The 22,214-nt window shown below is 39.2% G+C and overlaps 1 protein-coding gene across 16 annotated transcripts in view; it reads left to right on the plus strand.

Moving 5' to 3' along the window:
• The window catches only part of marchf7 (membrane-associated ring finger (C3HC4) 7), a 51,413-nt gene that overhangs the window by 19,454 nt on the left and 9,745 nt on the right, over window positions 1–22,214 (plus strand). For 13 of the 16 annotated variants that reach the window (XR_013499527.1, XR_013499525.1, XR_013499531.1 and 10 more), the window contains 6 exons: window positions 1,657–1,764; window positions 2,798–4,010; window positions 7,265–7,440; window positions 8,291–8,400; window positions 9,963–10,076; window positions 10,644–10,692. Coding sequence is in view for 9 of the 16 variants with exons in the window: in XM_078228309.1 (XP_078084435.1) it covers window positions 1,657–1,764; window positions 2,798–4,010; window positions 7,265–7,440; window positions 8,291–8,400; window positions 9,963–10,076; window positions 10,644–10,692 (1,770 nt within the window). In the remaining 7 variants the exon portion in view is untranslated. The remainder of the gene's footprint in view (window positions 1–1,656; window positions 1,765–2,797; window positions 4,011–7,264; window positions 7,441–8,290; window positions 8,401–9,962; window positions 10,077–10,643; window positions 10,693–22,214) is intronic. The other 3 variants (XR_013499529.1, XM_078228311.1, XM_078228310.1) reach the window with 1 other exon arrangement.

Genomic DNA, 22,214 nt, shown 5'->3' on the forward strand with positions numbered 1-22,214 from the left:
AGTCTTTAGTAATTGTTGTACGATGACTGAGCTGGTTATTCTCTCCCTGAGGGTTGCATGTGACCGTCACAGCATTCCAAAAACAAAACGACTACACAAACCAATGTTTCAGGTTGAAGCGCCCTCAAAGATAACATCCATGTGGTTCATGACGAATCAACACAGGTGGTAGGTTAAACACTCCTTCAGGTGCCGTCTTCTTTCTGATCTGCAAACTGCCCTTTCATGTTGTGAAGTCAATTTTGACATGTGTACTGACCAGCTCTACCTCTCTGCCCTCTCTTCTTTGCCTCTATGCTAGCAGAATATTTGTACTGTAGCCAGTCTTGGAAAATTGAATGCATCATCTTCAGTCACCAGCACAAACTAAGTACTCTATCCCCTTGCATGGTTACTACCATACCGTTAAGAGTAGACACCAAGATTGCCGCCTTGTGCTGACTAACCCATTATTATCCATCACAAAAGCTGCCTATTTCCACCTGTAATATTGCCTGCCTCCTGCCATTGAACCACTTAACAATCGGAATAGGATTTGGTCATTTAGCCCCTTGAAGCAGTACTGCAGTTTAATGAGATCTGATCTGCCACCCAACACCTCACATTCCTTGTACAATATTCCTTTGTTTTTCATGCCAGGTTTAAAATGAACATTTAGGGCATTGGCAGTCATGTAGATAGGTAGAGAAGAAAGTCAAGATTTCAGTGAAATTCCAGACATAACTGAACGTCACCCACTTACAACACAAGCAGTGGCCACCAGTCTCGTGCAGAGCTGCTTTCCTCCAATTGACTGGCAGCTCAATGTGGAGGGACGTCTTTCTGGAGACAGATGGAGGTCCCCCCCAACTTACTAATTAGAGGCCTGTCACCTGAAAAAATTAAAGCAGTGTGAGTTGGCTAAGCGGAGGCAGGCTCACCCCCCTATATTTACCGTGGGGTGCAGGGAGCCTGCCCTCTGCATATAAGCCAACCCTAGGATGCTGCAGCAAAATGGGTGTTGCATGTTGCAAATCTATTGGCTTAAAAATTGCTGCACATCTATACATTTTTAATTTCCATAAAAGGAATGACAATTGAACTGAAAGTGGAGCCTTGAGTATTGCATTTTAACATAGATTGGAATAAAATTCAATGACCTTTCATTTCACTTTTTGAGCATTTTTCTAGTCTCTCTTTTCGATCTTGACTGCTCTATTATCCATTGGTCCTGAAGATCAAATACTGTGTAAGATGTGCATGAGTTTTGGTCAATCAAGTGGGTTGATTCATTGCTTTTCACGATGTTCCTTAATTTGAGTGGGTTGAATAACAACTGCTGAGAAGCTCTGTAGCCTGCATAGCCCAGTACACAGATGACTGTTTTCCACCACAAAGCCTATTGTGTCTACATATTAATTATTGCATTGCAGAAAACTGTCAGCTATTCATTGTAACTAAATATTTTTCATAGCTAAATCCATAACTTTGAGGTTGGGATAACAAGCACAAGTGTTTGTAGTTGGTATTCTTCTTCATTCCTTTAATTAGCAAATAGATTAGTTACTTGTGCGGTTCACCTTTAACTTTTAATATTCTTATAAGTAGTCTCATAACTTTTATTGGTTTGTATTTGTTTCAAAACTTGCTCATCAGACCACTTTTTTTGTTTCTCAGATTCGACGTGGAGGTATACTCAGTTTCCAAGGTCATCAGTGCAATTCAGTTCAACATCTAGAGCTGAAACTATCCTCGGTGAAACAGCAGAGTCCAATGCTGAAGAAGGTGACAACTGTTGTGATAGGAATATTAATTCATCGTGTATATACTCACTGCTTTTTACTCATTCAAAATATTTTTACATTTTTATTTTTGTGGTTGACCATTTCATGGCTATCCTAAACTTGGATGCGCAAGAGTCCAAAACTTACACAAAGATTAACAGTCAATGCAGTGGAATACCCACCTTGAAGTAGATAATATTTTCATTATAAAACGTTTGTACTTTTTAAACTTAAAGCAGTATATTATCTTGTACTCTTTCTTGCTTGCATAACCTTCAGAGTTCAATTATAATTCGCATCTAGATATTTTCTGTTACTGGTGAATTTGTTGCCAGGCTGCTGCCAGATTTAGCTCTACTAGAACAAATATTTTAAACAAAAATGAAATTCTCATTTTCAACTGAATCACATTTTGCACTAATAATGCAGGGATAAATGCGCCTATTACCTGCAAGTAGTAAAATGAGTGTGTGGTGCAAATTTGTAAGATTTGCTGAAGCAATACAGCAAATGTTTATGTATTTATCACTTGACTTGACGGCACATTTATTTCTCCATATAACTCATTCACATGGCTGGTATTTGTGTGTTGAGTATTGATGGTGAGTGTCAGCAACCCACATATTTCAATTCGGATTTTCTTCTCATCTGGTGTACATAAGTAGCCTCTTTCGAAGAATTTGTCTTTTACTCTGAATATTTTTTGTTTGTATTATAATGGGTAATCCAAAAGATTCCTGAACTCTAGAACAGGTCTTTATTTCAGAGACATAATACAGAGACAGAGCTTCGGATTTAAAAATACACATGGTGAGGTGCATGCTAGATGCACTTCACACGTGAAAATGCTTTATTTAACCCCACTAACAGTTGCTTTGCTACTGATGTATCTGGCATCGGTTGTCAACCAAATGAGTGTTCGTGGCTTATGTTACACAAAATCTGTTGCAAGGATCTAGTTAATATATGTAGAATATTGAGCAGATATTTTCAACTGAGGTTTATTTAACTAATATATATTTTTTCTACTTCAGATCTTGAAGATAGAGTTTTATCGTCTTATGCACAAGGTGCAAGACCGAGGGACAGATTACTTGGATCTTTGAGACGCACTACGTCAAACTTAACTCGAGCACTTTCCTTGCCTTCAGAGAGTCGACCTGTATTCACAAGAGATTCGAGCAGAAATTCATCCAGATCCTCTAACAGCAGTTCCTTTACAAACATTGCATCGATACCACAAAGAAATATAGATTGTGGTTTTATGCATAGTAGAACTGGATCAGGAACTTCAGAATCCATAACTTCAGAAAGGAGAAATATATCCGTGTTGCAACCAAGACCACTAAATGACTTTGCAGCAGAGTCTAGCAACAGGTGTAGACCTAGACAGCTGTTATCCCGTCTGGCATCCAGTATGTCTTCAACTTTCTCTGGCAACAGAAGATCCAACCAGGGGCATTCAAGTGTAAGGTCTTTTGGAACGACGCATTCCTTTGGGCATTCAGACAACATATCATTAGGTAGAAGACCCGAAAATTTTGTGCAGGCTAATAGCATGGGCAGACCCAATGCCGCTAATTTTTCAAACAATCAATCCTCGGAAGCATCTCAAGGATTTGGATTTTTGAGATGGAGGCGGCCAGGAGCACCAAACATTTCACAGTCTCAAAACATTAATGGAGGCGTAGAAAATTTGGTAAATTCAAGGCCAGGTTATTCCGAAAATAGAAATACTGCTTCATGGTTATCATCGTCATTACGAAACAGGTGCACCCCTCTCTTCAACAGAAGAAGACGAGAAGGAAGAGATGAAACTGCACGAATGGCTGCTGCATCTAACAGTACCTTAGATGAAGCTAGAATAGACCATTCACCAGTCCTCCAAAGAGAAGTTAGAACACATGAAAACTTGAGCAGGGAACAGCCACATGTTATCCAGGGTGCAACTGCAGCTTCTTCAGTGGCTTTGACCTCTACCACTCCAGGCAGCTCTACCTTTTGCACTCCAACATCTGTACCAGAGAGCCCTCGTGACAGTAGTAGTTCAGGAATTGCAGGGATGTTCCCTAATTCTGTCATACGCCTTACTATGCCATATGGCCTTGGGGATGAATACTCTGATGATATACTCATAGCAGTAGACTTTGCAAGTCCATCTAGAAGTCGTGTAGAAGCTCAAGAAAAGCAGAAAACTGAAAGTACATCTTCAAGGGATCCAGAAAAGCTCAGAAAATTACAAGAAAGGTATATTTTGTGCATTCTTCAAAAATCCCACGTCACCTTCTTAGCATCAATTTATTAAGCTACAGAAAACTTTCTTTGGGTGCAACTGATTTAGGTTTTCCTGCTTTGTGCTTGTGGAACAATCTAGATTTCCTACTGGAAGGGATGTTGTGTCTAACATGAGACTTTTTTTTCATGTAATGTTGATTTTATAGAGAAACGCTCCAGATTGCAACATCCAGCAGGAAAAGAAAATAATGAAAGAAATAAAATCACCTTTACATGTCATATACATGGATTTTAGTAAGGTGTTTGATAAGGTCCCCCATGGTCGGCTTATGATGAAAGTGAGGAAGTGTGGGATAGAAGGAAAGTTGGCCGATTGGATAGGTAACTGGCTGTCTGATCGAAGACAGAGGGTGGTGGTGGATGGAAAATTTTCGGATTGGAGGCAGGTTGCTAGCGGAGTGCCACAGGGATCGGTGCTTGGTCCTCTGCTCTTTGTGATTTTTATTAATGACTTAGAGGAGGGGGCTGAAGGGTGGATCAGTAAATTTGCTGATGACACCAAGATTGGTGGAGTAGTGGATGAGGTGGAGGGCTGCTGTAGGCTGCAAAGAGACATAGATAGGATGCAAAGCTGGGCTGAAAAATGGCAAATGGAGTTTAACCCTGATAAATGTGAGGTGATTCATTTTGGTAGGACTAATTTAAATGTGGATTACAGGGTCAAAGGTAGGGTTCTGAAGACTGTGGAGGAACAGAGAGATCTTGGGGTCCATATCCACAGATCTCTAAAGGTTGCCACTCAAGTGGATAGAGCTGTGAAGAAGGCCAATAGTGTGTTAGCTTTTATTGATGTGGAGATGCCGGCGTTGGACTGGGGTAAACACAGTAAGAAGTACTACTTACTTAGCTTTTATTAACAGGGGGTTGGAGTTTAAGAGCCGTGGGGTTATGCTGCAACTGTACAGGACCTTGGTGAGACCACATTTGGAATATTGTGTGCAGTTCTGGTCACCTCACTATAAGAAGGATGTGGAAGCGCTGGAAAGAGTGCAGAGGAGATTTACCAGGATGCTGCCTGGTTTGGAGGGTAGGTCTTATGAGGAAAGGTTGAGGGAGCTAGGGCTGTTCTCTCTGGAGCGGAGGAGGCTGAGGGGAGACTTAATAGAGGTGTATAAAATGATGAAGGGGATAGATAGAGTGAACGTTCAAAGACTATTTCCTCGGGTGGATGGAGCTATTACAAGGGGGCATAACTATAGGGTTCGTGGTGGGAGATATAGGAAGGCTATCAGAGGTAGGTTCTTTACGCAGAGAGTGGTTGGGGTGTGGAATGGACTGCCTGCAGTGATAGTGGAGTCAGACACTTTAGGAACATTTAAGCGGTTATTGGATAGGCACATGGAGCACACCAGGATGATAGGGATTGGGATAGCTTGATCTTGGTTTCAGATAAAGCTCGGCACAACATCATGGGCTGAAGGGCCTGTTCTGTGCTGTACTGTTCTATGTTCTTTATGGGATCTGGTTGAGTTTGGAGGGCGAGGGAAGAATAGAACTTGTTCTTCAGAAGATATCTGAACTTGAGTGGCTGGTTTGTTTTGGAAGCAAACAGCTTGAGGCTTGAATGACGACATGTGAGATGAGCAAGGGTTTTGTATGCATTTTTTTTGCCAATGTATTTTGCACATTGAAAAGATAAAATCATTCTAATGATTCAACAAAGTTTTTAAGGTCTTTTTTTTCCTCTTTTGCTGTAATGGATGTACAGTGATCATATAAAGTTGACTGTCCATTTGATATTCTGGTTGTCTATTGTGGACAGGTTCCCTTGGTTTGAAACACAAAAGGAAGTTCGTTCTTTTGCATCCTACAATAAATATTGGTCAGTTTTTGATCCTGTTTGCCTGCTTCGTGGCATTGAAACATGGACGAGAACTGTGTTTGATCATTACTTCTGACCACCTGAAATTGTTATTTTCCCAGCAATTTCATCAACTTTCCGAAACTTAAATGAGAGCTTTTTGGTGTGCGTTTGTTCATTTTCAAAGGAAATTAGCAGGTAGAGTTTTTAATATAGTTAATTGAATTGCCAAGGATCCACCTGCTGCTTTTCTTGTCACATGTTTGTAATTGGTGTTAATTTTGAGAAGAGCAACAAACCATTGTGTCCTTCAAATTGACCAAAAATCTTTCTCTTATGATTGCAGGCAATTTTAGGGGTGGTGGAAATATAACTTGTTAGATTGCTGGTATTTCTGGCTTCAGATTCTTTTTGTCTGTGCATTTAGGAGAGGAAGGGAATACACCTGATTATTGAAAACTTGAATCATTTTTGTTTATCTGTTGGATATGGAAGATAATTTACATTATCACAGCATGATGATTTTTCATCTTTTTTGCAACTCTTATGATTTATTCCAGTATTCTTGTATTGATCAATTCAGACTAAAGATAAAAGCAAGAGTTTCCTGCTGATGTGTGTATTTATTCCAAGTAAAGACTCCAAAGATAATGTGCTGTTCTTGCGATAGGATATTTTAGCCCAAGGATATCTATTCGGCAGGCATACCATGTTGTCTTAAGGTTCTACAGGTAAACTGCTGGAGTTCCTTAATTGTTTTTAGTTAAAAAGAAAACCTGCTTCATGGATTTTGAAGACTTATTTGATTTTTAAAGAAATCAAATATACTTTAGATGGGGTCATTTTTTCATGTGGAAGTCTAAAAGTAAGTGATGCTAGACTATTTGAAGACAAAAGCTGAACTCAGTCCCGTCCTTAATTAGATATCCACACATTTTCTACGCCAGCTAATTGGGTAAGCAATGGGATTTTGTGTGCATTTTGTTTCTCTAACCCAGGGATACTGATATTGGCACTCCAACTGAATCGGTGGAACTGCTTTTACAGTTCCCCTAGAGTGCTGCTGAGGAATCTCGGGAGGAGAGCAGGAACCCAAAATGGTGAACTTCCATTCAGTTCAAAGTACTATTTTCCCACCTTTATTCCTGAGCTTTCGTTCAATGCAGAATTAAAACCTACTTGCTCATTTATTTTTTCATAGTTACCTAAAAATTCTTAAAACCAGCCATGTTGTTTTCTGTAGGAAAAGTGTTTTTGAGCAGGAAATAAACTTCTGGCCAATGATGGTAATATGTCACTTGGATTCAAAATTCATTGCATTGCCACAGCAGCACTTCCTGTTTTTCATTGTTTCATGTTGCAACCATGCAAGATAATATACTTAATGTATGCTTGTTTATGACAGCCTACTTTTAGAGGATTCCGATGATGAAGATGATGATATCTGTCGGATTTGCCAAATAGGGGCTGGAGCTACAACCCCTCCAAATCCATTAATACAGCCATGTAATTGCACTGGTAGCTTGCAATATGTTCATCAGGAATGCATGAAGAAATGGTTGCAATCCAAAATAAATTCAGGTAATAGTGGCATATAGATAAGCGATGTGGTAGCCAGAATGATGCTTGGTTTTAATAATTTCTAGCTTTGAGTGGGACATGTTTAAGGTTTTGCATTGTATGCACTTTGTTTAATAACTTCAGTCCAAATTCATGATATTTGTCCGTAATTCCAAAAAGGTTTTTCTTGATCTTATTCTACGAGGGTTCGGGGTGTAACTACCCTTAAAAGTACATGTGTTCCCTGAGACGGAAGTTTCTGGGTCAAACAATGTTGGGATGTGGATTCTATGTAAGTCACAAGTTTGAAAAATTGCAGGGGAGCATCAGATTCTGACAGGAACTAAATCCTTCAGTTCAAGAAAGCATAATTGAAAAATCCCTATAGGTGATTTCAAATCTCAGTTGTATATTAAGGCCATAGAACATATTGCTTATCTGTCTGCCATTTCCCTAGATATGGTTTGGATTTGAACTTAGATTGACAATATAATGAAAAAATTTGATTTTTAACTTGTGCAAGAAAGGAAATTTTGATTTCTACTTAAGTCTATAAAATACCAAATATTGACTGTAAAGTTCTCATTTGATTTGGATGAACTGAATGAACTATGAGAACGGAATCAAAATTGGCATTCACCGCATGTTGATTTAGTCTTCTCTATGATTAAAAGTATGTAAACTTGTCCAGGATTGATTACTGGCCGACAGCATAAATGACCGGGGAGCAGCAGCATTAATTGACTTCATGCGAATACATGAATGAATAGGAAAGATGCGTGCAAGGCAGCCAATGATCTGGTATTAACAAACTAATAAATATATAACCAAACACACATTAAATAGATATTATGTACTAAACTTAATGCAGGTGCTGATTTGACTGCTGTAACCACCTGTGAATTGTGTAAGGAGAAGTTGCAGCTGGATTTTGAAGATTTTAATGTCCATGAATTGTATAGGACGCATGCAGATGAACAGGTGTGTATGGGTTTGTGAGCTTTTGTGATTGGTTGCCATATGTTTTTTTAAAAAAGTTAGTGTAAGTGTTACGTTAGACATTAATTTAAGTAATAATTTATCTTGGAAAAAATTCTTCAGGTTTCCACCAAATTTATGTTGCCATGTAATTCCAGAGACTTGTTTGTGAAAAACTTTACATTGCTCAATTGTTTGGAAGGATTGCTGGCACTCCATTTTAGGTATTATTTCCTGCCTAAAGACTGTTCTCTCTCCCACATTTGGTAGCATTTGTCTTTAGACCAATTTGCAATGAAATAGTAAAACTCTTTGCAGCTAAATAATGATGGCTGAAAGTTTTTAAACTATTGTTCTTTCACAGAAAATGGTAATATGTCTAAAATGCTGCAGTGGGATAGTGTTTTTTGTTACTTAGAGGGTGGGAGGAAAGAGGAGGAAAATATAATTGCTCAGCCACCACAGATGTTCTGATGACTCTTAAGTTTGTTCAGAGTATCTGAAGCATTGGGATCAAGTGTCCCAGGTTTGATGTTTGCTGAATTACATCATTTCTGCCAAAGTGAGGACATTACAGTAGATCTCCAAGCCCTTTTAGGATACTACAATTAATGGCAAATTAGGAAGGGGAAAATTGGCCCGAATTCCCATTTTTGTGTTCAGCAATTCCTGGAAAAGGCAGAATCGGGCTTTGTTGTGGCTTGCCATACTTGAATAGCCTGCTAACGTTCTTTGTAAAAGGCCATGCACCTAAGACCATTGCAAAAGGTTCTGGAGAGAAACCTTCATCCAACAAATAATGAATGGCATCAGCATTGAGCAAAGAAAATCAGAAGGAAGAACAGTGGTTTATTTTCATTTTGGCTTCCTATGACTTGATATTTGCAAACTTAATTGTGGCTCAGATTTTGTTGCCTTTTTTAAACAATGGTTAACTATTTTAATCTCCTGTGCAAAGAGGAACTCAGTGTAAATCGTGTACTTTTAATCTCACTTTCTTTGATTCATTTGTATCAGGGCAGTCAGGAAATCTACGATTCAGTTTGTCAGTGCAATTTTAAAAGAACCAAGTAAGATGTGGGCAGCAAAGTCACCTATTGCTGGAAAATTGTGTTCTTTCCATGTAACTTTAATCAGAGTTTTTGGGGGGGGTTTTTTCTCCATTGGAATGTGAGGATTATCTTGGATTTTTTTAAAAGTCTGATGTACCTTTCATGAACCTACTCTTATTTGAGTGACGTTCAGTTCATGCTGTTGTCTGGTTCATTACTGGTGTTAAATATTATAGAATGCACAGTAGTTAGTAGTTTACAGTAAGGACCGTATACCATCTCAATTCTAACTTGACATTTTTTTGTAACTGAAAAAACTTAAAATTGAACCTGCAGACTATAAAATCACTCCCATTCACAATGCAGGTTTACTGTATTGAAACATGCTTGTGCTATACAAGATCATTTAATTCACAACAGGTGGCGATTGTTGAACCACATAAATTGTATATTTATCAGTTTGTAGATCTTTTAATTTTTAGATTCTGTACCTAAATTTTTAACTTTCTTTAGGCACAATACGAATTCATCAGTTCTGGTCTGTACCTTGTTCTGTTACTTCATTTGTGCGAACAGAGATTTTCTGATATGATGGGTGGTACAAGTGAGACAAGGACTAGACTTCGGGTAAGCATATAATTAAAATGTGGAATACAAAAATAGCAGCTTGTAAACTAGATTATTAACATTATAGCACTTTTTTTAGCTTAACGCTTTTTCTACGTAAATTATTGCATAACTATTCTTAATTGTAAATAGAACATAAATAACCAAATCACTTCAATGCTTTATCACTGTAGCTAATAATGTTCTGAAATTGCCTGTAATGTTCGGAGGGCAGCTAGAACAAAATTTTATTTTAAGAACTGAGGGTTTCAAAAGTATGAATAAGGTGTTAATTGTGACTTGCAAATTCTTATTATCTTATTTATAAAGTTGTACGTTAGAGAATCAGTAACTTAGGCAAATTGTACCTCAAACCAGGATAATGAAAGAATAGATTACCTACATTTGATATTTATTCTATGATTGTATAGTTAGTTCAGTAATTCAGCACTGCAAAACAAGATTACCAGCTAGGTGGCATAATGTTTTGAGTTTACTGACTTTTCTTTCCTCCCCCCCCCCCCCCCCCCCGGTACATTGGGTGAAGCCAGATATGTTTTGATTGTTATCCACTTTTCTTGCTTTCAGTTCATCCACCTGGCAAGAACCCTTCAGCAGCACATACAAGATCTTGAAAGTAGGTTATTTGGATACCCTTTAGGGCCCTAAACTGTGGTTGAACCAATGGTCTTTGTTGCCCATTATGGGGACTACTGTATATTCAGTCTGTCTGTGAAAACTAAACATGTTGGCATGTTATTGTGGAAGTCCAAGCACAAGAAAATTTAAGTCATAATCCTGTATGCTGAAAATAGACACTAAATCATGTAAAGATGTATTTTTAAATCTAAGAGGTGTGTGCATCAGGACTCGACACCCAAGTTTTAAACTATTGGGCTATAAAACTAAATAATTCTCACTAAACATTTACATTTGCCCCCATCCCATTTCTGTTTTGCATTTATTGCATGAACTTTCATATGCCAGGAAAGTATGTTAGCATGACTCATGAGACATGTTAATACTTTCTCATATCTAAAGCATCAGGCAGTGATATTTAACAAGTAGGGGTTCATTAAAAAAATTGTTCTTATCACATGCAGTAACCATGGGGTCCCTGAAGATTACTAAGTCTATTGGTCTCTTTTTTGCCTCGAGATAATATCTCTTGTCCCCAAGATATTTGAGAATGCAGCCTTGTCTCGGGCAATGTTCAATCATAATGAAGTGGGTCAATCTTTTCCAGTGTCTACTATCCTGGTATGTCTTTTTAGTAATTACTTTGTTGCTTCATGCTGGTTTCAGTTCATGTTTTTTCTGCATTGAATGATCAAGCAAAGCTAATCTTTGTATGTCTGTGTGCTTCCAACATTGTTGAGATGTGCAATGGCCAACGGACTCTTCAAATCTTTCCATGGCCTTGCTCTTCTCTTCCTCCTTTAGCTATACAGTGCTCCGAGAACTCTGCATTTCGCCCATTTTTACCTTGTGTACATTCACCCCCCGCCCCCCACCAACTCTTGCATAAGCTGCACTCCTGTCTGACCATTTGAGGCCATGCATTCTAGAACCTAATTTCTAGATGTCTTTCTATAAACCTCTCCATCTCTCTCCTTTTTAAATTCCTCCTTAAAACCAACATTTTTGACCAAACTTTTGATTATATCTCCTTTGGAATGGTGTCCATTTGTCTAATATGGCTGTGAAGTACTTGGGATGTTTCCAACTTTAAAGATTGTTATATAAATGCAAATAGTGGTAGATGAATTGGATTCTTCAGTCAGTTCATTTTAGAATTGTCTTAATGCTTGCACATATTTGAGAAATGTCCCTTTTTGCAGGTGATTCTTTATATTGTTGTATACAGAAGTTCATCATGGATCCAAAAATAGGCAAGGCCTTTCCTTTCTGTAAAGTCATGTTGTGGCAGCCAAAATTGTTAGAATTGTTGGGAAATTTGAAAATGGCCTATTGTCATTCAGTGTGGTGATGGTTACTGGCTGATATACAGGAGAGCAATTAATGTCTGTGAACCTATACTCCAGAAAATAGTCAGTGCTTTCACAAGAAGGAAATTGAGTGAGTTAATTTGTAGGAAAGGTTGGAGGGGAAAGTCATAAACACGCAGCACACCAGTCCTTTAATATTTAAACAGGACTGAGTTCGTTTTTTTCAACATTCTAATTGTCACAATGCAGTTTTTATAAATGAGATATTTGACAGCAATAATAATGGCACGAATAATTTGTTCACCTGAAATTTAGCAACGAGTTTGATAGCACAATTGAATCCATCCTGTTGAGATCTACTAATCATTTTTGTAAATTGGGATTAATGCAACCTGCAGCAGCACTAATCAAACTCAGAAATTGAGATGACTCATTCCAGTGAACCACAGTCCACTGGTTCAATCTGTTAACCATGAGAGCTTGTGGCCAATAATCAAACAAAGAATAAGAGTAGTTACAGCACGGAGAAGGCCATTCAGTCCATTGTGTTGGCTGGCCCTCTGAAGGAGCAATTCACCGAGAGCCACTACCCTGCCTTTTCCCAGTAACCCAGCAAATTCACGCTTTTCTGATAGTAATCCAATTGAACCAACCTCCAGCACACTTAAGCAATGCATTCCAGATTCTAACCGTTTGTGTGAAAAGGTTTTTCCTCATGTTGCCATTGCTTATTTTGCCAATTAATTTAAATCCGTGCTCTCTTGTGCCTTCCACCAATCTGTCTATGTAACTGAAATTTCTCATCTCTGGAACTGTTGCTGCAAAACATTTCATAGTACAGCTCTGTTAAACCCGGAACCATTAACTTTCATTTATGATTTCCCTTTTAATGCCCCCATTCTCCTGAATACTGTTACTGTAATAATTTACGAACCCACAATAAATGGGGCATTTTCATTGCACGCCAACTTCCTATTCATGGGAATCGGTGCCTGGTTTGAGTGATTCGTGATTAAGCTTCAACCAAAGTCCTTCAATCAAACAAATACAAGAAGTTGGACAATAAGGAACTAGCTGGTGGCTTATCAATTTTAACTTTTTTTTTTCTACTGGAGAGCAACAAGTGCCTATGGACCTATATTCCAGCAAATGTCATATACCTGTAGTGAGTAAGAGGTCTAGTGGCATGGTCCCTTCCTCTGGGACCATGAGCTCAGAGTTCAAGTCCAACACCAGGACTTGTTGGTCAAGGGAAGGAGTGTTCATAATGCGGTTCAATGGGCTGATGATCAGCTCAGTAATACTTCTACCACTTCCCCACTATTCCCCAAAGGGAAAAAATGTGTGAAAATGCACTTTAGGAAACTGTTGGAGGCCAGAATCAAAAATGTTTTCTTGAGATTTTTAAGGGTGACTTTTTCGGGTGCTTTTTTTCCATTCTTGCTAGCTTTATTAGGTAGTGCAATTGCATGTAGATAACATTGTGTAGGGTGGGTGTACACATGGAATCTATAAGTAAGATGTTTTGATCAATTTTCAGTAAATCTCCCAAACTCTGAATCCAGAATAAAATACGTTGCCCATTTTGGTACTGACCTGGGGAGGATCACCCCACAATTGTTGAACTTTATAACAACACCAGGAACAATAAACAAGACCTTGTAATAAGAAAACCAAAAATGCTGGATAAACTCAGGAGGTCTGGCAGCATTTTGTGACGAGAGTTAATGTTTCGAGTACTCATGACTCCTCTTCAGAGCGCTCGGACTCTAGGTTAATTCTGTTTCTCTCTCTCTCCACAGATGGTATCAGACCTGTTGGGTTTTTCTAGCGCTTTTTTTTTCATTTCCGATTTCCAGCATCGGCAGCATTTTTGTTTATTGAGACCTTTCCTTTTGTTTATAAAATGTGAGCCTTAAATTGGAGGGAAATGAAGGAAAACTGCAAATTACAGTCAGTCAAGGATGGGGGTGCATTCATCAAAAGGACCTCAACTTCCCGAGACATTGCTCCCACAGCTAAGCTTTCCAGTTGATTATGGATTATAATTTTTTGCAAAAAAAAACTCCATCCTGGAAACTCAAGTGAGGGGAGATTAAAAATAAGATTAACTTCAAGCTGAGGTGAAGATAAAGTCAGCAGTATTCGTTAATATATGTATTTAAAAGTGGAATGGGAGAGGGGAACAAAGAAATTTGACTGTCTCGACAGTAAACATTGAGTGGAGGAGGCAGCCTGGAGAGGGGCGGACCATTCCCATCCTCAAGAGAGAGCATGGCACATCACACCAACCTGCAGGCGGTAGGGATGGTTTGACTGCTGATGAGACAAAAACACATCCTCTAATGTTGACCACTGCAGTTAGATAATTTGCATCATTCGGATTACTGCTCCTGTTTCAGTCAGACATTAGTGGTTTTACTTTTAATGTTGGTTTGGTGCTACACCCCACCCTTTCTGCACTGCAATGGGGAAATTGGTGTGCTCCAGTGGGTGGAGCAAAGGGAGTAGAGTGCCACAGCTATACTGGTGGTTAGGCTCATGCTGCTGCTACTCCTGCTCTATAGGATTGAGGTTGTCAGCAGCAAGCGTGGACGAGAATCTGCCTGTGATTTGAGGGGCAGCTTATCACATTCTATCACTTTCATGGATGGCAGTGACTTTCCTCCCATTGGTGATTGAATTTTTCCGCACATTTTGGGAGCTTTCCAGGGTGGGTTCACCTGCCACCATGTATTTTGAACCCTGGTTAGAGGAATCTGTTCTGGGAGATCCACCAAGTGCAATGGACATGTGGTAAGGGAAGCCTACGAAACAGCTCACTGGAGGACAAGCTTGCATCCTAAACTGCTGAGCAAAGCTATAGACAATTTGCTGCACACGCCTATAGCAGTACTACTTTGTGTAGATTCTGGACATTTGTAATATTAGGTTTAGCTTTCATGATCCTCTTGTCATGCCAGTAGGTGACAGTTTTGTTCTCGTGGATCCTTCAGAGGACAGTCTTGTTTGATCAACCCTTATTGGATTTTTTGAAGTGATAACAAAGTAGATATGGGTGATGCAGTAGGCATAAATATATCTAGATTTCTAAAAGGCCTTCAATAAGTTACCATTATAATAGACTAATAAATAAACTCAGCCTGTGGAGAAAGGGGGCAAGTAGCAGAATGGCTGGCTGAAAAGGAGTACAAGTAAACAATAGCTACACAGACTGGCAGCTGTTGTATAGTGCATTCCATAATGGAAATGAAGGAAAAATAAGCAAATTAGTGTCAGTCAAGGGGTGGGGCTGCATTCATTAAAAGGACTTCAACTGGTCAGCACTGAACACCATTTATGTTTGCGATTTAGACTTTAGGATTAAAAACGTTCTAAATTTGCAGATGACACCAAATCAGTTAACACTAAAGGATGTAACAAATTACAAGATGACATTAATGACATGGGAAATGATTTTCAACGTATATTTTGATAAGAAAAATGAGATGACTGAAGGAATTAATCTCAATGGGGTAAAGGAACAAAAGAAACGAAGTACAAATATGCAAATCACTTCTAATACAGGTCAAAAGACTATAACAAGCAAATCGGACAATAGGATTTTTTTGAAAGGATAGGATGAATTTAAGAAGGCAAAGTTATGCTAAACTTGCATTAAAGGGTGTAAAAATTGATTACAAGAAACCAGAATTGCAAGGTTATATCTTTCCGGAAAGGATGAACATGCTTGGTTTCTTTCCTCTGGAAAAGAGATGGCTGAAGGGTAACCCACGAGAGGTTTAAAAATATGACAAGTTTCAGTCTAATAAATGCAGAATGTGCATTTCTACATGTTTCTTACAAGTCCATCATTCTACATCATTTCTACAAGTCCAAAGATGTGCGGGTTAGGTTGATTGGCCATGCTAAATTTGCCCTTGGTGTCCTGAGATGTGTAGGTTAGAGGGATTAGTGGGTAAATATGTAGGGATATGGGGTAGGGCCTGGGTGGGATTGTGGCCGGTGCAGACTCGATGGGCCGAATGGCCTCTTTCTGTGCTGTAGGGTTTCTATGATTTCTATATTGGCAAGAGTGAATCTAGAGGTTATCAATACAAGGTCACCTAGAAAAAGTGGGGAATTTGAAGGACACTTAGTGATGAAAATGTGGAACTCTCCAATGCTGAATAGCTGAGTCAAGTAGAAGAGACGTTTACTGAACTTTCTCTTAAATGCACAAGGGAGAAGAGAGGGTTGTGCTGATAAAATTGGATCAAACCATTGATTGTACAGAACTTGAATATTACTGAAAAATGAGAAGTTGCTGAAGCTTTTCATCTTGCGCTCAAAAGGACAAATGCAAGAATACCAAATTTCAGGCCATCTCAATTTATACATTGAACTACATTGTTGATAATTCAAAACACAAGTTTATGATTAAATTTCTCCATAGTGTAAATTGTGACTCTTTGAAATTTGCAATACGTTTGTTTGTCATGATGAGTATAAGACCAGAAGCTTCAGCAACATTTTTTAAAAATCAGCAATATTGAAGTTAGATCAGGAATGATGAAGAGGTTCCGATGGAGCATAAACATCAAGTACTGATTAGACCAAATGGTTGCATTTTAAAGTTTTTTAATAATTGCCTTCCCTAACATCATGTTGCATTTGCACATGTTCTACCTCCTTACACACCTGGCTCAGTTAATTTTAGTAGCCTCTCCCAAATACTCTGGACCTGAGCCACTGTCCTGAAAATAAATTTAAACTCGAGGTCCACATGCCCACATTTTGCAGGCTGCCCCAAAATATGCCAAGCTCAGACCTGCTTCATTGATCTCCACCGCTGGATTTTTTTTGTTTTGCCACCAGTTTTAAATAAATGTTAATAAAATGCATCCCAACTGTTACCTGTTTCTTGATAAATTGCTCCAATCTGCATATCTAGGCGTTCGATTCCCAGGACCTGCATTTAATAAATAAATCACCCTGACAGCATCAAATAACGTTTGTATCTTTAATCTGCTCCAGCCTACCATGAACACCACTGTAGATATTCACTGGTTGCATAAATACATTGATGTATTTTATTCATTTTCCCTTCCATTTATTCACAAACCTCAATGATTAAGCAAACTTTACAATTCAAATACAATTTAATTTCTTCATTTATTAATTTTAACCAACATTCTCTTTATTCTGAGCATCTAGGCTATATCTACCCAGATTTGCATTTATTGACGCATTCAACATTCCCTGCCTTAATGAACAATACATCATGCACTTAATCAAAGAATTCAAACCTAAAATACATAAATTGAGATATAGCAATTAGGAACAGGATTTGTACATTTGCCGCTCAACTCTTCTCTGCCATTTGATAGATCATGGTTAATCTAATTGATCTGCTTTCCTGCCTACCCAAGGGAGTCAATCTAATGCAGCCTTAAAATATTCACTGCCCCTATCACCACTGTTCTCTGGGGAGGAGAATTCCCCAAACCAAAGACCCTCCGAGAAAAGATTCTCCATCTTCAATGGGAGACCTCTTACTCTTTGTTCTCAGTGCTCCAAATGTGGTCTATTGACAAGTGAACGCTGGTATTGCCATGGAGAATGAAGCACACTGACAGTTAAATGCCAAGGATTGTTTGAAATTTAATTCGGACAGCCTGACTCTGGTCAATGCACTTTTTAGCTGAAATGGGTAAAAAGTGTGTGTATGTTCTCTGTCTGCAAAGAATAGAGCCCTCTGTATTAATACATGTAGCTTCACAAATGTGCCATACTGTGGACCTAATTGACTATCTTAAATTGATTGTCCGTGTAATTCCTAACACAGGAATATCGTGGAATCACAATTAATAGTGGGTATGTTTGGAGTTTTGCAAGTATGGTCTGTACCTTGTCCATTACGAACAAATTGAATGTGTTATTTCATACAATCTGTTTGTCTTTAGGACATACGGCCTACATACTTAGCTTCACACTGACACTGAAATTCTTGTACCACATTATTCATTTGTGTAATGCGCCCACTTGCCAATCAATCTGCACTTCTCTCATACAGTATAAATGTTGTTGTTTTTCCTTGCATTGTATTCTTGCAAATTGTCCTGATGAGTGCAACAGAAAAGCTTGGACAAAATTTCTTTTTTCAGCAATGTAAATAGTTGTTTTCTAAACTGAAGTCTGCAGTGGTATCTCTGGGGTAGTTGTTGGGACGATTGCTGTTTTTTGATGTATATTAATGACCTGGATTTGGGAGCACAGGTCATAGATTCCAAGTTTGAAGATTACCCAAGACTGACAGAATAAACAGGACAAAGTAATAACAAGACTTCAGGAAACATTGACTGATGAAATGGGCAGAAATTTGCAAAGTGAAATTTAACACTGAGAAGTGAATTGATTTTTGGTAGCAAGGATGGGATGAAGTAAACTAAACTTGGGGACTGCAGGAACAGAGACCTGGGGGTGAATGTGCACAGGTATTTGAAGTTAGCAGGCATTGAGAAGGGTATCCTGGAATCCAAAATCCTTCTGTTTATTAACAGAAATATTATAGAAAAGCATAATTTCAAAGCTCTTAAGAACACAAATATGGTCCCTTGAACCTGCTCTGTCATTCAAAAAATCATGGATGATCTGTTTCAAATTCCACATTTCCACCTACCCTTGATTTAACCTTTGACTCCCTTGCCTCTAACAAGAATCAATCTACCTCTGCCTTAAGAATATTTAGTGACCTTGCCTCCACCTTCTGATGATGGGAGTTCCAAAGTTGCACAATCTTCAGAAAAATATTCCGATAATCTCTCCTATAAGGACAACAGCCTAAATTTTAAAATGGTACCCCTTAGTTCTGGACTCACCGACAAGAAGAAACATCCTTTCAATATCCACTTGCCAAGACTATTCAGGATCTTGTATACTTCAATCAAGTCACCCTTCACACACACACACTCCAATGGAAACGAGCCCAATCTGTCCAACCTTTCCTCATAAAACAATCCGTTCATTCCAGCTGTCAATCTAGTAAACCTCCTCTAACCCACCCCAAGACATTTCTACTATCCTTAAATAAGGCAACCAAAGCTGTGCACATCATTCGGGGTGTGGTCTCGCCAGAGCCCTGTATAATTGGTATGATAGGCATACCAATTTGAGTGTCCTGTCCCAGGCTGATATCTGCAGCATCAAAGTACTGGTCACACTCAACCAGCTGCAACACAAGACTCCCGAAACAAGTGCTCTGAGCTCCGCCGTGGCAAGCTGTCTCTCGGAGGGCAGAGGAAACACTGCAAGGACACTGAAAACCTCCCTAAATAAATGCAATATCCCCTTCGACGTGTGGAAATTACTTGCCTTAGAACACACAAACTGGAGTAGAAGCATCTGCGAAGGTGCCTATCACGAGGGTGGCATGGACAAGTTGGGCCGAAGGGCCTATTTCCATGCTGTAAACCTCTGACTCTATGACCAGTGTCACTGGGCGAAGGCCAAGCATAAATACCGAAAAGAGCACCAAATCCAGACCTGCCCACCATCAAACACCACCTGCCAAACCTGCAGCAGAGTCTGTGGCTCCAGAATTGGACTATTCAGCCACTGCAGAACCCACCTCCCCATAGTGGAAGCAAGTCATCCTTGACCCTGAGGGACTCCCGTAAAAGAAGTATAACTGAAGCTTAACATCCTTCCCTTTATGTTCAATTCCTCTTGATAATATTCCATTAGCTGCCTTAATTACTTGCTGTATCTGCAAACTAATTTTTGTGATTGCACATAGAATACCTAGATCCCTCGCACCTCGGATTTGTGCAGTCATTCTCAGTTCAAGTAATGCGCTGCTTCTTTATTTCTCCTGTCAAAGTGAGCAACTTTACATTTTCCCTACATTATATTCCATCTGCCAGATGTTTTCCCACTCAACCTATCTGTCCATCTGCAACCTCCTTTTGCCTCTTCACAACATAGTTTCTACCTACTTTTGTCATATGCAAATTTAACAACATGCCTTTTGCTTACTTCCTTGAAGTCATTGATATAAATTGTAAAAGGTTCAGGCCCCAGCACAGACCCCTTTGAGACTCCTCACTCATTGCATACCGCTAATCAGAAAACACCCATTTCTGCATACTCCTCTGTTTTCTGCCAGCCAATCTTCTATCCATGCTAATATGTTACCCCTGCCCCATGACCATAATAACTTCTGTGGCACCTTATCAAATATCTTCTGGGAATCCCTAAAACAGTGTTCACAGGCTTCCCTTTATCCATAGTGCATGTTACTCCTTCAAAGAACTCCAATAAATTGGTTAAACATGATTTCCCCTTTACAAAACCATGCTGCCTCTTCACAATTACCTTGATTTAGTACCTAGCTATAACTTCCTTCCTTAATGATTGATTTCCCCACAACAGACATCAGGTTAACTGGTTTGTAGTTTCCTGACTTCTGCTTCCCCTCTTAAATAGAGGGGTGATATTTGCTACATTCCACTCTGATGGAACCTTCTCAGAATCTAGCGAATTTTGGAACATTAACACCAACCCGTCTACTACACCTCATCAGCTATCTCTTTAAGACCCTAGCATGAAGTTCAGTTAGGACCTGGAGATTTGTCAGCCTGCAGCTCCCTCAGTTTGCTTAGTACCACTTCCCTCATGATTGTAATTTGACCAACTTCGCCTCTCCCTTGCACCTCTTCATTTACAGCTATTACTGGAATGTTTGTGTACCCTCTATAGTGAAGACAGAAGCAAAAGATTTCTTCATTTCATTCACCATTTCCTTTATTATCTGACTCCCCATTTGCACTCTCTAGAGGACGAAAACTCAGTACTTTTTTCCTTTTTAAATGCCTGTAGAAACTCTTGCCATCTGTTTTGCATTTCTAGCTAGCTTCCTCTTCTAATTTCTTTCTCCTGTTTAATCTTTTGGTCATTCTCTGTCATTCTTGAAACTCTCTGACCAATCATCTGACCAGCCACTCATCTTTGTGTAGTTATACACTTTGTCCTTGAGGGTGACACTTTCCTAACTTCAGTTAAACCATTGTGGGCCCTCCCCTTAGAATTTTTTTATTTAGGAAAATACTTATTCTAAGTAATCTGAAATATCTTAAATGTTTGCCACTGCTTCTCTATTCATCTATCCTCTATTCAGATATCCCAATTCACTTCAGTTAACTCTACTTTGATGCCCACATCATTGCCTTTAAGTTTTAAAATCATGATGGGCTGAATAGTCTCCTTATGTTTTGTATTCTATAATTCCGTGTAATAGTGGTATTAAGGTGATGAAACAGCTAGCCAAAGCCCCAGGTAACAGATCCCCTATGCTAGCACATGAATGTATTAACTGGGGTTCTAGAGCCAAAATTGCCAGATTGGTGCAAAACATGCTCCTTTTTTAGATTTTCCTGGTTTCTAACTAGTGATTTTAGAGGAACTGCTTGAAGCCACTGAAGAAATAAATTTCATAATTTTTAAACGTGCTTTGCTGGCACCAGGAGGAGCAACTCTTCCTGATTTGACACCATCATTGCCAGTTTATGACTGCACCATTCCTTCCACCAAAATCAGGATCTGGCCTGTGGATTGGCTTGGCATCTGAGCTAGCTTATTATATGAACAACATGACTAATGAACTGCATAAGGTCACCTAATTGATTCCTGCAGCTCACTGGCTTTATGGAAATGAGGCAGAACGGAGACTCAGTTGTGGATTACAATTTGACTTTAGTCCTGCGGCACAAAATGCAAACATGGGACAGTGGGGTGGCAAAGTGGTTAGCATTGCTGCCTCAAAACGTCAGAGACCCAGGTTAAATTCCGGCCTCGGATGACTGTGGAGTTTGTACATTCTCCCCATGACTGCGTGGTTTTCCTCCTGGTGCTCCGGTTTCCTCCCACAGTCCAAAGATGTGCTGGTTAGGTGAATTGGCCAAGCTAAATTGCCCCTTAGTGTCACAGGAATTAGTGGGTATGGGGATTCCTGGGTGGAATTGTCGTTGGTGCAGGCTCGATGGGCCAAATGGTCTCCTTCTGCACTGTAGAGATTCTATTTTATGAATTCTATGATTCAATGCCACCCACTACCAGGTGCCATTTCTCAGCCTTTGTATCTTTATTACTGAGGTCCATTTATTTTGCAGGGAACTAACATCATAAAACACCAACTTTATAGGCAAATGCAATGGGAGTGTAAACCTGCTTC

The sequence above is a fragment of the Mustelus asterias genome, chromosome 14 (genome assembly GCF_964213995.1).
Source record: "Mustelus asterias chromosome 14, sMusAst1.hap1.1, whole genome shotgun sequence".
Taxonomy (NCBI): Eukaryota; Metazoa; Chordata; class Chondrichthyes; order Carcharhiniformes; family Triakidae; genus Mustelus; species Mustelus asterias.